This window comes from Capricornis sumatraensis, chromosome 1 (genome assembly GCF_032405125.1).
Source record: "Capricornis sumatraensis isolate serow.1 chromosome 1, serow.2, whole genome shotgun sequence".
In the NCBI taxonomy this organism is placed as follows: Eukaryota; Metazoa; Chordata; class Mammalia; order Artiodactyla; family Bovidae; genus Capricornis; species Capricornis sumatraensis.
The window spans coordinates 223,058,607-223,075,961 of NC_091069.1; the positions used below are offsets into that span (position 1 = coordinate 223,058,607).

General features: G+C 41.7%; 1 protein-coding gene across 2 annotated transcripts in view; it reads right to left on the reverse strand.

Annotated features, from left to right (window-relative positions):
* MED12L (mediator complex subunit 12L) overlaps window positions 1-17,355 on the reverse strand; it is a 353,727-nt gene that overhangs the window by 303,740 nt on the left and 32,632 nt on the right. For both annotated transcript variants that reach the window (XM_068984811.1, XM_068984801.1), the window contains exons 2-4: window positions 14,785-14,889; window positions 10,322-10,513; window positions 5,662-5,821 (exon numbers count right to left, since the gene is read on the reverse strand). In XM_068984811.1, the coding sequence (XP_068840912.1) occupies window positions 5,662-5,821; window positions 10,322-10,513; window positions 14,785-14,889 (457 nt within the window). The remainder of the gene's footprint in view (window positions 1-5,661; window positions 5,822-10,321; window positions 10,514-14,784; window positions 14,890-17,355) is intronic.

A 17,355-nucleotide genomic window follows, 5' to 3' on the forward strand; every position in this document is an offset into this window, starting at 1 on the left:
CAATCTCTTATTTTTTCAGGTCTTGTAAAGAAGGAGAACTAGTTTCTTCTCCCAAGCTTACCTAAATCACTTCTATTTTAAAATCTCGGTCCCATGTGGTGCTAGTCAAGCCCTGGACTGGGAAGATCCCCTGGAGGAGGGTATAGCAACCCACTCCAGTATTCTTGCCTGGAAAATCCCATGGACAGAAATGCCTGCTGGGCTACAGTCCATGGGGTCCCAAAGAGTTGGACATGAAGCGACTTAGCACACACATACACTCTGATGTTAGGATTTGTCCTAAATGCAGTTTTAACCACAAAGCATTTTAATCCTCTTCTAATCTGTTTCCCCCAAAAAAGGGCCTCATGTCCATGATACAACCTCTGACCCCCTTGAAATTACACATGAAACCTCACCTAGAAACCCAAGGCCCCTCTCATTTCCTGTTGCTTTCGGGTACACACTACACGGAATACCTCTTTGCCCTCTGCAGTCTCCCCAGGGTAGAAACTCAACACATCTACATCTGAGATCTGTAACTCTGCATAATGACAGTAGCATGTAGCATTGCTACATTTAAAGAATTTACACAACAGGTCTGCTCCCTTGTTGCTGTTAGCCCACTTAACTTTAGGAAAAACTCTCTTCAATAAAATCAAACAGCAGTGCTTTATAGCTCTGTTCCAGCGCTGAATGTAGGAACTGAAAATAAAACATATGTTTCTATTACAAAGGAATAAAGGCCATTTCTACTGAAAACACTTTACAAATCCAACGAACGATCATCAAGATAACAGAAACTATAAAACCAATGCCAGGAAAGGGTGACACTTGACAGTCAATCTTGCCCCAAATGTGCTGAACGGTTCTTTTCACCATCACAGCCAGAACACAGACACTATTACTGCAAGTTAATCTTCTGAAGTATATGCAATTTAATCCAACTCAACACATATATATATGTGTGTATACTTGCTTGGCTGTACAGCTTGCTTGGAGTGTGAAAGTTGCTACATTATGGCTATGTCTACACAGCCAAATGCTTCCAAATACACTGTGTCATTTGCTTATAGAAGCTGAAGAAGGTGCTGAAGAAAAAGTAGAAAGTGAGAGGTACCAGGTGCAACAGAGGGGTGGCAAATCAAGGTCAGATATTTGAAACGGTGTGCTCTTTTCATATAGTGTAGTATAAATAGTACACTACTTAAAAAACAGGTAAGAATAAAGAAAGAGCAATCGGATGTTTACCTAAATTACTTCTTGATTACAAAAGTAAAATAGCAAGTTTTCAGGGGAGAAATCTGGGAGACACCATCTCAAGGTTATCACCACCGGTCCCGGGACAATGTGCTGGGAAGAACTGAGACTCTCACAGCACTGCCTCTGAGATGTTCCCACCCAACGTGCATACCATGAATCTGATCACGAGTAGCTGGACAAATACAAATCAGGGGACTTCCGACAAAATAATTGGCCTATCCCCTTCAAACATGTTAAGGTCACAGAAAAGAAAGGCCGAAGACCATGACGATTAAAGGCTATGTGGACTGGATCACGGTGGAAGGGACCCACAGCTGAAGAGACTAAGGACTTTACTTTCAGTCACCCAGCCACACAGCAGCAGAGCCAGCACAGCTACAGCCAAAAGCTCTTTCTGAGATGCTGGACCTAGGGGTTTGGGGTGAACTCCTAAAATTCATGCATTTTTAAAATACTTTTAGCCTTAAATGCTTATTTTTAAGATCAAAACTTTTATACTCTACCATGAGAAAAGGACAGTGGGCAATTTTCACAGATTTAACATTCACACTTTTTAGTACACATAAATAATAATAAAAAAAATGCAATGCTTCATAAACTGAATTAAAAAACGGAATCATGTGTATTATGTGGTTTATGGAAAATGAGAAAACAGCTAGTGGGTGAAAGGTGAACCTAGGCAACTATCTGTTGTGGTTGTGCAAACAAAAGAAATTTTAGCTGGGACTGGGGAAAGGGGGTGCGGTTTAGAAAATAATCCCCACCCCAAACCAACTGGTTACGTTGGTAAGGATATTAATAGTAAAAGTAACGAATCCGGGGCTTCTTTAGTGGTTCAGTGGCTAAGACTCCAAACTCCAAAGCAAGGGGCCAGGCTTCAATCTCTGGTCAGGGAACTAAGATCCCACATGCCACAGCTAAGAGTTCATGTGCCACAACTAAAGCAACCAATGAAGACCTGGTGCAACCAAATAAATAAATAAATTTTTTAAAAGGTAACGAATCCAACAAGAAGTCCTTGACGTTCTGAGCTAGACACTGGAGCCAGGCATCCCTCCATTTGGTAGAAGAAACATCCAGGTGATACATTTATATCTGGGGCCCCTAAAAACATTCTTCACAAAAGATGACAGTCTATCAGCTTTTAATTTATCCTAAAATTGTTTTATATTTCATCTGAATCATTCCTGCAAAAACCTTTTTGTTTTTTGGTTTGTGGGGTTTTTTTTTTTTTTTGGTTTTTTTTTTGCCTTTCTGTGATTGTGACAGTTAAAATCAAGAAAACATGAACAGGAACAAGTTATCAAAAAATATGAAGAGCATCTAAGGAATGGCAGAGGAGTCTCTCCGTTATAGCCAGTGATGCTGAAAATTTCAAGATTTACAAATTGGGGCAAACTAGAAAAAAAAAGCATGTATGCACTACCCACCCACCCCCTCCCCCGCCACACACATGCACACACACACGCGCACGCACGCCTCAAGCCTAATTATTCATTTATTATTCTTAAGCACTGCTGAGCATCTTGTGTGTGCCAGGTACTGCCCTAAGATACCAAGCACAGAACATATCTGACAAAATATCTCAGGAAGGAACAGTACAGTTCAGAGTCAGAAGAAGCAGGTGATCGATTAATTAGAATATAACCAGAGCTATGAAGAAAAATGAAGCAGGACAAACAGACAAAGTGACAGGAAGATGACATTCTGACTGCGGTGCTCTGAAAAGGACACAGGCTGCTGCTGCTGACAAGACAGGCGGCCGTGAGGGGACGCTGAGCACAGGTGTGGGCCGTGATTTATGTCCTAGCAGGACCACTCTGGTACAAGTAGAAAGTTGTCATTAGAGGAGCAAGAACAAAAACAGGATCAGCTACAGGCCCTGCAAGGAACAGGGCAGGCATGGGGGGTGGGGGAGGGGGCGGCGGGATGTGCTTTGGGCCAGGGTAGAAGCAGTGGAAAGAGGAATACACAGTTGGGCTCTGGCTATATTTTAAAAGTAAACAGGATTGCGGAGGGAGTGAATGCCGAGTTCTGAAAGGTAAAAGCCCAGAAGGACTATGTCTTTTACCCTATCCACGCGGTGACTATGTATAACATTATTAGGGAGAAGTCGGCAGAAGGAGTACGTTTAGGCGTGGTAGGAAATTAAGACTTTCACTTGATACACATCAGGTTTTAGATGCTAGTCATCAAAATAGAAGTGACTAGTAAGCAACTAGATATCTAAGCTGTGGGGAGAAGTATCAGCAAATGCAATAGATACATGCAGAGAGAGAAAGGGTAGAGAAGTAGAGAGAGAGAGATAAGAACTGCACATACGCGTGTGTGTCTGAATGAAGAAAAGCTCAAGAAAACATGGAAAATGAGAAAAGAAACACTGTCCTATATCTACTTCAGCACCATTTGAAAATGCTGTAATGAGAAGGTACTATTTTAGTAATTAGAGAAGGGGGAGGCATTTCTTCAGTTTCCCCCAGTAAAATAATAAGCTAATGAAAAAAAAAAGGCGGGGGGGGGGGGGGGGGGCTTCTCTCATAGCTCAGTCAGTAAAGAGATCTACTTGCAATGCAGGAATCCGCAGGCAGTGCAGGAGACCCAGGCTCAATTCCTGAGTCCGGAAGATACTGTGGAGAAGGAATGGGCAATGCACTCCAGCATTCTTGCCTAGAAAATCCCATGAACAAAGGAGCCTGGCAGGCTACGACTTAGCGGCTAACCCACCAGTGAAAAAAATTAGACACAGAACGAATAAAATACCGTGAAAACAACACTCAGAGACAACCGTTGGTAACTGGGTGAATTATTTCCTCCCATTGTTTTATTGACGTTTACCTACTGACACACAGACAAGACCGTCTGGTTTTGCTTTCTAGACATAGTTCATTTTTGCTGGTTATTTTGACACACATGAGGTAATGCTAAACTCCATGAAATTAGGAGTTTTCTTTGCTTCATTTTGAATCTAGGTTTCGGCGCTTTTAGCGTGTCTCTACACTGCAGTTTACCAGGGCTCCCTCAACCTCTCCAAACACATCACACGCGAACTCTCATCTGGGGTGCTGCCTGGCATCGGAAGACATCTGTCCTTTCCATTCCTGCTCCTCCTCAGAGCTTTGCGTTGGGGTAGGGGTGGGGTGTCTGTCTTATAAAACCATAAGCACATTTCCGTTTCATTAAGAATTCTTTGTAAACCTAATCTCTCAATGGAATCTTTATGTACCATCCTCTGTGCACATTTCTAATGTAGCACCAAATCTTTTATAAAGCATGTTTTAGCACTGCCTCAAGGAGTCACTGTCTAGTCACCCAAAGAGTGGAAACTGACTGAAAACCGCTTCCCTTCAGTTCATTCAGCAAATGCCCACCAGAGCGTGTGTGTGTGCATATGTGCAGGCGGATGTGAGGGGATGATAGACACAAAATCTTAAAAGACAGTTTCAGACAGAGAAACACGCTGTGAAGAAAACAACACGTGAGAACGTAACTGCAGGAAGGTGAGAGAGAGAGGATGCTATTCATCTGGGTGTCCCAGGAAAAACCTCCTCAGGAAATGACACTCGAGCAGCAGCCTCAGTGGAGTGAACGAGGCTGCGGACACCCCGGGGAAGAACAGCCCAAGTATGTGCCAAGCTGCTCCAGTCCTGTTGGACTCTTTGCGACCCCATGAACTGTAGCCCACCAGACTCTCCTTTCCCTGAGATTCTCCAGGCAAGAATACTGGAGTGGGTTGCCATGCCCTCCTCCAGGGGACCTTCCCGACCCAGGGATCAAACCCGTGTCTCCATCGGCTCCTGCACTACAGGCAGACTCTTTACCGCTGGGCCACCAGGGAAGCCCACGATCCAAGTACAAGGAAGAAGACAGACAGAGGCCCTGAGAAAGGAAGGAGCCTGCATGTTGGAGGGATAGATGGAAGGCTGTGTGGCTGAAACGTCACAGGAAGAGGGGGCCAGACCATGGATGGCCCTGCAGGAGAAAATCTGGATCCTTATTCTCACTGTGATGAAAAACTACCGTAAAGTTATAATCAGGAACATGAAATGGCATGATTTAGGCTGAGCAAACAGTGTGGCGGCTGTGGAGAGACTAGAATCTAAGGAGCAAAAATAAAGGCAGGGAGACCAGTCAGGAGACTGTGACCATTCTCCAGCCAAGAGATGGCGTGGCTGGAAGCACAAGTCAGTCAGTGTGCTGGTGAACTGTTCAGGACATATTTTGCAGCTAAGAGCAACAGGATATGCTGAGAGAATTGGGAATCTGTGCCTGAGGAAACAGAACCAGCCCGTATCCACACCACTAGTGACTTAGCTTCCCTAACGGACCGTCTCAGTACTCAGCTCGCTGGGCTGGGTACAGAAGGTGCAGGCAACAACAACTTACAAGATAATTTAAAATGCATCACACTGTCTCACTTACCCAAATTGGGATCAGTGGCCGGACGTTTCTTAATTTTCGCTTCAGAAATAGCAGAATAATAGGCACACGTCATCTTGATCAGCCATGTTGCTCGAACCATTGGCACTGAATACTTCGCTAAATATGCAAAAACATCTTCTTTTTTACTAAGGATGGGAACCTAGAAAGAAATAACATATTTATAATCATCCCATATTATGTTCATCGCTAGGCCAGCCTAAAGAAAGGGGAAGTGAAAGAAAAAGACTCGTTAAGTCCATGCTGACTCTGAGAAAGTTATTCTTGATGGATTTTCAAATGGCACATGTGGTTTTTAAAAAATAATAAAACATTTTAAGCAAATTTTAATAAAAAAGAGTTGACACTATGTTTAGCACACTGGTGGGACAGTTCTGTTGTCCTTTCTTATTTATAAAAACAAATTATTTTCAAGCGCTCGGATGCTGAAAGCTACTCCTCACATCAACAATAGAGGGAAATAATTTCATGACAGTCCTCCAAGGAGTTTAATCTCAAAATTGGAAAGGACAGATCATGAGAAAAGCTATCCCCACTCTATATCTTATTGAAGGGCATTTTTGTATAAAGCTTTCCAACTGTAACATTTCATAAGAATGAAAATTTCCAGAAAGCTTCTAAAAGAGCCTTTAGCCCAAAATTTTAAATAGAGGCTAAAATGATGGCTCAGTGAATCTGCCTAATAAACACGGCGCTAGAAATAGCTGGGTAATTAATTCACTGGTTGAAAGTGGGCACTTGAGGCAGTTAATTATTTCTTCCAGACCACAAAGGTACTATTTAGCAAATTAGTATCCCAATGTACTGCTGAATGGCTTGCAAGAGTTAATCCGGTCTTGTAGAATTCCTCATAAATACCCTAGGAAGAGCCCATTCATCTATACATATCTATATAATTTATGAATACAGGGTAACACAGTGGACAAAGGGCACATTGGCTACAACCCAGCAGTTTGGGAAAAGTGAGATGGAGAAGCAGGTGTTGTCCCACCCCCAGCCCCCAATAGCAATGAGTACCTCTGTGTTTCATTCCTGGCCCTAGTCTGTGTGATTAAACCCATCACTCTCAGGCTCTTCATGTATGTATGAGATAAACTGACCCTGTCCACTTCACAGCAGGGTGAGGAGGATAGAGCAAAAAAGTTACATTTATCAAAATTATGACAACTTTCATTGTTGCCAGTTCCAAAGATTTCTCCATGCCCCCCAATGTATTCTCAAGCCACGGACTCTACCCTCTCCTAAGAAAATTCTGGAAACCAGAATTATGAACATCACTAGCCCTGGTTTCTATGCCCCAAAGTCTTGCTCGATTTTTGTCTTGAAAAATCAAAGCCTCAAACCAGCTTATTTATTCATATAGCATGGCATTTTTCTTAGTTAGCCAGTGGCTTAGACAGTGGATTTTTTGCATTATACATACGTTACAAACTTGACAACTCACAATCTTGGTACAGTGTAATCCTAGAATTAAAAAGTGGTTTTTGTATGTAGCCCTTCAAAACAAGGTATCTTTTGCCCTGGTTCTTCCCAAAGAAATGTCAAGCTGCTCCAATGATGAAGGAAAGCTGCCTGGTTGGACACTGAGATGCAGTGTGTCCATACACTATTTTATGGTCAATGTAACAGACTTCTGACCGTGTACTATTCCTGCCGTGGTTGCTGACTTTAGAACGCAACTCCCATGAGAGAGGCAACCACATCGCACACCACATAACTAAAAAGGAGGTGTGAAACGTTCTCTCTGTGGATCACGGTGAGACATTTCGACAAGAAAATTTCCTGAACATTTAGCTTACAAGACACATCTTTCAGGGAGCACAAGGCTTGGGTTTACTATCATTTAGGTGGGGGAGAGGAAAAGCAGAAGACCAGACTGCTGTATTTTTCACTGGGACAGACAGTACAGTATCAGGGAGTTAAATTCTAGCTGTCAAGGTCAGGTTCCCCGCTAGGTAAGATGTACCAAAAGACTATATATCATATATAAAATCAAGGCCTAAAAATAAGGCAAACACAAAAAGTAAAGTTAGCACCTCCACAGAAGTATTACTAATAGTATCTTTACAGAAGCCTAAAGGATTTCTTCTGAGCAGCAACTGACAAGAAGGAGTGGGGGGGAGGGGTACATTTTGATCATGCGAAACGTTTAGATGAAATAGCAGGCAAAGCTGAGTCTTCCGTGAACAGCACAAGGCAAACCTGTAGCTCACTGCCCTTGCTGGCAGAACCCTAAGAAAAACGACTGGCTCAAATCAAGGGCTTTGGAATTCAGAAGAACATATGTGAAGAAAGTTATTTAATTAAGGAAGAAAACACATTTTGATGGTTTTGTCAAATTTACAGTTTGGGCCAACTCAGGAAGGAAAATATGTTTACACTGACTGAAGGATGACTTCCTACAGAGATGGATTCCATTTTCAGCCAAGAAACCATCTGACATCAACTTGTAGCTGAACCCAGGCAGTCACCGGGCAGCTGTTTGGTTTCTAAATCAAGCTGGAATTGCATCTAAGTACCAAAAGAAAAGTAAGACACCTAGCAAGTGGTGGTCTTCCACTGGCCAAAGGGCCACCCTTATATCACCTTTCCCTTCGCAAGCTCCTTAACATTGGCATCCCCTGTTTGCTGGGCAGTGATAGAGGCAAAGGGAAATATCTAAGACCACAGCAATCAAAGTCACTGCAAGTGAAACACATCATTCCTAGTGAGCTGTGCCAAAGGCTAGAAGGATATCCCCAGAAGCAAGAAGTCTCCTTTTCCAAATAGCTATGACCATGATCAAATTAAGAGGCTTTTTGTAAGTCACTGATGACCTCTCTGAGGCTAAACACCTGGGGTGCTATGGAGCTTTACAGTAGCAGAAAACCAGGTCTGGAAACTTGATCCCGTCCCATACAGGAAAACTATTTTGAACTCTAGATCAGAGCTGGAAGATGACTCAGGATCTTAACAGGAAAATGAAGGTCTTCTGTACAAAGACACCTCACAGATAAATATCAGAAATTAAACAAGATGTATTTAAACTTCCTAATATGAAGGAACATGTGGAGAATGACATTTTCTACCCAATTCTACAGAACCGTCACCATCTCAGGAGGATGAAATGCTGAGGAAGGGATGGGAAGGAATCGCTCTTGAAATGCCCAAGAAATGAATAAATCAAAGTATATTCAACGGTTTTACAAAGAAAATATATGTTAACTTTGCAAAGAGAATTAATGTCAGGGCTTACCTGAGGGACACCTGACTTGGCCAGAGGCAGCTCCTAATAAAGAGAGAAGAACAGTGGCTAATACACTGCACCACGATTTATTGCCCTCCATAAAGATGAGAGGCCATTATACCCCAAAAGCAAGGGCATCAATTCCTCACCAGTATTTGCCTGCAGGAAATATCCCAAAAAAATGCATTCCAGAAGCTTACAAAAAAGGCAAACCTAAAAAGAAAGACATCAGGCTGGCTACATAGGAGTGGAAGGTACTAACCCACATGGAGGGTATGAACTATTGGTAGAAAAACATTAAGTATTGAAGGATGGCCTTTGACTTCTGTGGCCTTCAGATACAATTCACACGCCCCTGTGGGCCCACGTGATAAATGTTGAACAGTGGAAAAGAGATGCTATGTGGTTCAGCCTGTGTTGAGACAGAGGCACTCCCTGAGTAGCGAGAGGGGGTTATGCTGATGACTGTGCTCTGCAAGGACTTCTGTTGCCTTTAAGCACTAGCATCTATGAAAAGCAACATGATGCTCTGACATTAGGGCGAAATGAAGCCAATGGGGGCTACAGGCACTATTTTCAAAGAGTTGCTTTAGAAAACAAACAAGTAAATACACAAAGGAGCTCTCCTCTCACCTGAGCCTGCACCCAGCCATTCGTGAAAATTTAGGAATGGAAAATGGGCTCTCCTGAAACTAAAGGGTTTCAGGGGAGATGAGAAAGACCTGGGAATTATTTGAAAGGTATGTAAGAAGTCAGAGATCAAGACTAACAGGGAGGTTTCTGGCTCTCATCTAAATTTCAAAGGACGTTTTATATTATTGGGACTATAAGACTGTTGAATGTGTGCAGTTATTTCCCATTTGAGGAAAATGATCAAAGGCAAAGATCCTAAAAGAAGCCTCCCTTCCCTCCCTCCACTCCCCCCTCCTCCAAAAAGCTGGGAACTATGAATAAAACTGCCCCATTTTGTTCTGAAACTTTTTCAAAGATGTTCTTCACACACACACAGAATCACTATCCTTTATCTCACTTGTTCAGAAAGAGACTTAGGTTAAAAATTTGGATGGATGCTTTTCAAGACAAGGAAATAGCATTAAAGCAAGGGTTTCTATTCAGTGCATTTTGGACAGCATGGCCTAAGAAAACTGAGAATGTAACAAGAATAAGTGAAGTCTCACTGCCTGTTCTTGTCTACTGTATCAACAGCTTCCTGTGTGGCACGTTCAGGTCTCCAGATGTCCCTGGCACCACAATCCACCAAAATGAAGGGCCAACAGCCTATGAGCAGCACACACCTGCCACTAAAACTGAGTTGTGGAGAGAACTGGGGAAAAGAAATATACACTTCAACGATATCCCAAATAGTTTCATTTCTATAAGGCCACAAGGAAAACAATACAACAAATACTTAAATACCTTTTTTGCCAAAATAGCAAGCGGTTTATTTCCTGCTAAGTCAGAGAACCAGCTATGAATCGCACTCTGGGATCGAGCGGTAACCAGCCAATAATTATCTTTAGCATTAACTTGTGGTTTCTTCTTTCCGGTGTCCTGGAAAGTGTTAAGCTTTAGCTTCTCAGCTAATATGCTGCTAAAATAAGCTCCGATCTGTGGAAGGGAAAAAAGGAAAAAGTTTAAAGACAAAAAGCAAGAATGTTAGTAATGTACATATTAGTATTTTATTTGTATTAAGTGAAAATCTTCAAAGAGCCCATCAGAAAATAAAAGAGGAATTTGAGACCTTGAAGCCAAGAGATGTAATTTCATTACATTAACATAACGCAGAAGCTCCCAGAGCACCTTTGTTTCACTACTCACAAGCAGTTTGGGGAAAAAAAGAAGCACCTTTGAAAATCTCTGTAAGATAAAATTAATTACATACTGAATAAATTTCAAGAGAAGGGGTTCTGCTTTAATCTTCAGCTCTATGTCTTTTTCATAATACACACCCGTTTGGAGAGAATCTTTTTCCTGTGAGGTGTTGCATACAACAGCAGAACCTAGTAATCACACAGTAATCATTCTTCTCCTTGTTTTATCTTAATAGCATGTATTTTTGGAAAGGAAACTCTATATTTACACTCAGTGCCTTAAAAAAAAAATGAGTCTAGAGAAATCTAATTTATTTAAATGGCAAATTACAAAAGGTTCAATTAAATTAAATATTCAACATTTTTGATCGAGCTGCCAATTTCATGAGGACAGGCATTTCAAGAGAAAGCTAATGTTACTTGCTCTGAATGGAACAAAGTAGCAAAGGGAGCTTCTGTGAATGACTAACATTTTCAAATTAACCACGCTTAAAGAGGACAGAGGAAAGAGACAGGGACAAGAGCGGAAGGGACTGAGTAACATCAAAAAACTCAATGAATCCACAGAAAACCTGTTGGAATTTCCAAGAATCCTATCACAGCATCACACTGTGTCCTTTGGAAATTCTTTAGTACCAGGATGTGGACAACAATTTCTAATAAATACCTTCAATAAGGTTAGCAGAGAGCAGCAACCATGATCAAAACAAAATGCCTACCAGGCTGCAGCAGGATAAGAATCACTGCCTTGGTTAATGCTCACAACTCAATGAACCATTCGTCTATAGGCTGGAGCACAGTTGGAAACAATTAGCCAAGTCTATCTACCAGGGTGAATAACTGGTACAACTTTTCTAATGTGAGTTGGCATCTCCTGTTCCTTGAGATTGATATACAATGAAAAAGTTTGTTTTGCTAAGTTGATGTAGTAAGACAATAAAAATTATAGTAATTAGAAAAAAAAGAAGTCTGAACTTTATTTTTCTTAAACAAATTCATAGTATGGTTTTATTTTTTAAGCAAAGTGTGCAGAATATCCAGAGAATAAATTAAATGCAAACATTCAACAAAAAACAGTTGTTTGAAAATAAGCAAGTTTTTCAAGCAGTATTTGGTCTTTGCACCAATGACATGAAACCCCTACCTATGTAGATTGTTTTATATTTAAAAGATTCTTTATTTGCAATTACGTATGAGCAGTTTAATCAAAATAAAGGCATAAAACAATTTTAAAGTAGTCTGAGAACTATCAAGAATATCCACAGTGATCTGAAGAGACTATTCAATTAAACCAGGGCAATCATTAAAGAGCTTTGCAAAAATTATGTTTTAAAAAAGTCTGGGCAATCTCTTGCAATTATACTCTTTTTTAAGTATTTAATAACAGCAATGGAACACAGGGACTATATATACATTTTAGTTCCTAACAAACTTTATGAACAATTTAATAACTGTAAGCAAAGTCAAACTTCCCAAAAAACAAGCTCAGAGAAAATTCATGACAGAACTCAAAAATAAACAAATAAATAAAAACATGACCATACATTTAATTTTACTCTAATAGCAATATATTCACATTATTCCAAAATCAAAGAAAAACAGTTAAGAGCCTCATTCCCAGCTCCCAATGCCTGCCTCCAAGTAACCACCTTGATTAGTTTATGTCTTTCCAGTGCTTCTTCATGTGTGAATACACACAAACAAACACAAATATATTTTTCTCTTATCTATACCTCATTATGTATACTGAGTAAATCTGAGAACCTTCCTTCCATATTTGCATATGGAGAACGTCCTCATTCATTTTCACAGACACATAATAGTGTACTGTGTGGATACTTACATTGTATCTAATTAAGTCCCTGTTGATGGACATTTAGAGTGTTTCAAATTTTTGCTATTACAAATCACGTTGAAGTGAACAGCCCTTCCTACTGAATATTTCAGTTGCCAGTTTAGCAAATTACATATGCTTGTGTATACATGTGTGCATATAAAGAGATCTGAAATAATACACAAATTTTTAACTATGCTTATCTCTGGTTAAAACAAAACAAGAATAGAAATTCATCTGTATGCTTGATTTCTTTTTATCTGAATGCATGCTTTTTCAATTTAATGAGTAAAAGTATTTCAATATTTGAAAACACAAATAACTCAGAAAGGACAAAAAAACAAACCTTAAAAGAATACAAACAGAAACAGATAATCTATATATCTAATTGTTAACATAATTACACAGAAAAAAGACTTAATTCAAGAAACATTTTAACACAACACTGACTACACAACACTGACTACATTTTCTTAATGAAAATGAACTTTAACTTAAAGACAAAAAGCATGGTAGAGGAATAGTAGGCTTTACAAAATTAATATTGCTGTTGGAATGACACTGGTATAATTTATTCTGGAACTTTTTATGTATAACTGGACTCAGTGAGGACTTCCCTGGTGGCTCAGATGGTAAAGTGTCTGCCTATAATGTGGGAGACCCAGGTTCAATCCCTGGGTCGGGAAGATGCTCTGGAGAAGGAAATGGCACCCCACTCCAGTATTCTTGCCTGGAAAATCCCATGGATGAAGGAGTGTGGTAGGCTACAGTCCATGGAGTCTCAAAGAGTTGGACACAACTGAGAGACTTCACTTTTTTATGTATATTGTAAGATAGAGTCAATGAATAAACAAGTCGATATTGCTGGGATCCAGGGTTCTCGATTTGAGAGAAAGGAGATACAGTGACGGAAAGGGGACAAGTAAGGGAAAAAACTCTGTGGTACCTGCATTAGAATGGACAGATGGAAAGGAGGGAGGCAGGGAAGGAAGAAGGAAAGAAATCTGTCATCTCTGTCCATTGAAAGGCCCTAGACTTTGCAACCAGAGAAGGCAATGGCAGCCCACTCCAGTACTCTTGCCTGGAAAATCCCATGGACGGAGGAGCCTGGTGGGCTGCAGTCCATGGGGTCGCTAAGTTGGACATGACTGAGCAACTTCACTTTCACTTTTCACTTTCATGCATTGGAGAAGGAAATGGCAACCCACTCCAGTGTTCTTGCCTGGAGAATCCCAGGGGCGGCGGAGCCTGGTGGGCTGCCGTCTATGGGGGTGCACAGAGTCGGACACGACTGAAGTGACTTAGCAGCACCAGCAGCAGCAGACACTCCAACACTAGTAGCCTTGAGCAACCCAGGCACCAAGATCTGGGCTGGGGCAGGAAAAGAACAAGATGGCCCTGGACAATGTTATTGTGTCAAATGTGAGGAAATGATGACATGCGAGAGATATGTCAAAAAGGTCCAAAAAGGTCAAAGTTGCCCCCACTGGCCAATGTGAGACAATGTGCACATCAAAAAGAAAACTGAAGATAATACAATTGATTTTAAAAGAGTTCAGGGGTCCAAAGTGAACCCCTTAAAATGCAGTGTCCTTTACAAAAGAATGCCAACTATTAAACATACAAGGAATAACAACTACAAAACCAGCATTTTTGCGTTTGCAACCATCAGCAAAATAAATCATTCGGCAGGAATCATCAATTGATGCTAAAAATCATAGCATAAAATTTTATTGTGGAATAGGATATTCACAAGGTCTCAAAGCAGCACCCTGGGGAGATTCCTACGAGGAAAAGATGACAACTTTTGCAATGGAAAGAGATGGCAGACACCACCTTAGGTGATCAAACAGTATAACCAATAATCAGCAAACGAACACTGCACATCTCCTGATATGCAGTGTAGTCTTCTTAGCAAAAATACATAACCTGAATCTTGTCATGAGGAAATAACCAAACAAACCTAGACTATAGTACTAGACAGTAAGAGAAACAACTGGACTCAGTGAGGAAACCTGGAGAGCAGTACTGCACTGGATTAAAATAGGGTTCGGAGACACGGCAGCCGAAAGCAAAGCGTGCCCCCTGGTGGGACCCCAGGGCAGGGCACCATAAAGGATACCTGGGGGAACTGTGGATGTGGACCACGGCTTAAATAACACAGATGCATCAACATCAGTTACCAAGGGTCTCATGTACACATTTCAGACGTTTTAGGAAACGATGAGCATTACCTTTGATGGGTTAATTACAATATTTCTAGCTGAGCCATGTTCATCTCCAGTAAAGGCTGGCTGATTGTTGAAGCCTTGCTTTACGTTCACTGCGGTAAGTTCATCCTGTTGGCAAAAAGGTACTGATTAGTTCCAAGGACGTAAAAGCTCCAACTGAAGCCAGTCTCCTGCAGCCTGAGGGACAACAAACTTTCACGATACTCTTGCTGAACGCTCACCAAGGAAAAGCAGAAGTAGGGGGTCTAAAAATCAATCCATAAATGTGCAGAGAGAGAAAGCAAAGGTGGCAAAATGTTAACAACTGCTGACTGCAGATAAAAATTTTTCACTAACAAATTGGAGAAAGAAATCAAAGCAACCCCTCTCCCATAAACATAAAATCATAGACTCTAACCTAGAACTGCTTCGAGAAAGCCCACAGTCTGACTCCCCATCCCTTGCCAGCCCCTATGCTTATTTCTGTTCAATATTCCGGAAAATTGGCTCGCTCACTGAAGTATCAAACACCCCATAGCGAGTTCAAGACAGAAATGAAGGGTTCCTAGGCACAAGGTTTGTGCTAACCACACAACACCACAGGCCTGCAACTGAAGGAAAGTTTAGAGCTTGCCAAGTTCTTTCATATATTTTGGTTCACTTCATCTTTACCAAATCTGAGGCGGACATGTGTCTTCACACCCATTTTACAGATGAAAAAAGTGAGGCTAAGCTAGTACAGTAAATGGACAGAGCCAGCGCTGAAAGCCCATCTTTTCAATCCTAGACTAGGAAGGAAATTTCCATGACACTATGCACCAGAGTGCACACGCCACACGAAAATGTGGTCTAAAAATACACAGCCACAATTCTTATCCTTCTTAAAAAGATCTCCTACGAGATAGACATAGGAAAACTTTCCTTACCAAGGTCACAGCACATCAAAAATAGCCCAAGGCATTAAAAAAAAAAAAAAAAAACACGACCTTCCCCTGCCCATATCACTGTTACCGAACTAAATCGGAGTTCCCGATACAGATGTGAAAAAATAAAAGAGAAAAGATGGAGTGAATGAAGCTACCTTTTGCTCCTCTCACTTCAGGCCAAGAAATAGTCTCAGTGCCAGCTGGGTTAATGGTAGCCACAGCCCAAGAATGAGAATATAGACTTCATTCTTCCCAAATAATTGTTCCATGGGTAAAATTAAAACAAACAAACAACAAAACTGATCAAATCACTGTTATGATTAGGCAGGAAGCCTTAGATCAAAATCATTCCTGTGAGGTCCCCTCAGGTAAGAACTGGGGTCTCCTGGAGTCCTGCCATGTCACCTGACTTAACTGCATGAGCTCCACCTAATACCTCAGCCAGCCCCAGTTTTGGTGGGCTTTCAGAAGACCCCACCAGAGGAAACTGAGCTCTTGGGTAATCAAGTCTCCTTCCAGCACAAAGGTCGCTGGAATCGGGATGTGCACAGAAAATGAACTGCACGTTCGTATCAGAAGACATCTTAAGGTGCTCCTGCATTTCCAAATTAATTATTTGGAAATCTAGGGCAAAACTACATAATGCAAATTTTAAGTCAGAAAGGTGTCAGTCAACTGAAATAAAGCAAGCATGCTAACGGGATTTCTGCAGTCTCAGAGTCTAAGGAAGAAGGGGGACGCATCGGGTCGTGAGGAGAACAGGACAAGGAAATTGAATTTTTATCTTTGCTTTACCATCAGAGTAACACAAGAAACACTAATTGAGTAATAGCATATGTTTTCACGAAAGATACATCCTGGCTTAATTAAGAGGAAATGTGTGAGGCTTTCAGGACCAACTAGCTCCACTTAGCACCACTTCGCTTTCTATTCTAAACTAACTCCGACTCAATGGACATGAATCTGAGCAAACTCCAGGAGATGATGAAGGACAGGGAAGCAAGGCATGCTGCAGCCCATGGGATTGCAAAGAGACTTAACAACAAACCCCTGCTCAGCTAGCTACTTGTGACTGACTGCTAACCACTGGCCTGGACACCCATGTCTGTCTGTCTCTCACACACATAATCCCCAGAAGGAAGCGTCTGTCAGCCACATCAGATTTTCCTCAAACTCAGATCCATACAGGTACTGCTGGGAAGCATGAGTGCTGAGAATTTTCCAATCCTGCATTCAGAATGTCACAAAAATGCATCCAGAATCCGGCCACTCCTCACCACCACCGATGCCTCCCCCAGGGTCAGGGGCACCATCATCCCAGGCTTGAACATTGCAGTGGCTCCTAACTGGCCTCCTGGCTTCCCTCTTGTTCCCTGAAGGCCACATTCAACACAGCAGCACCTCAGAATGGGAGAAGGGGCCCCATGAGGTGCTACAAGCCCCTGACACCTCTCAGACTTCATCCCTGATCACCCTCTCCTTGCACACTCCCCTCCAGCCACACATCTACCCACCCTCCACCCCCGGCCAGCTCCTCAAGCCTCCCATTGGACCTTCTCCCGCCTTGGGGCCTTGCGCTGTCTCTTCTCCCTGGGTCTTCTCCCTCCCTCTTCTCCCTCTGTCTCTTCCCCCTGGTTTCCACATGGCCAACTGCCTGACCACCTTAAGT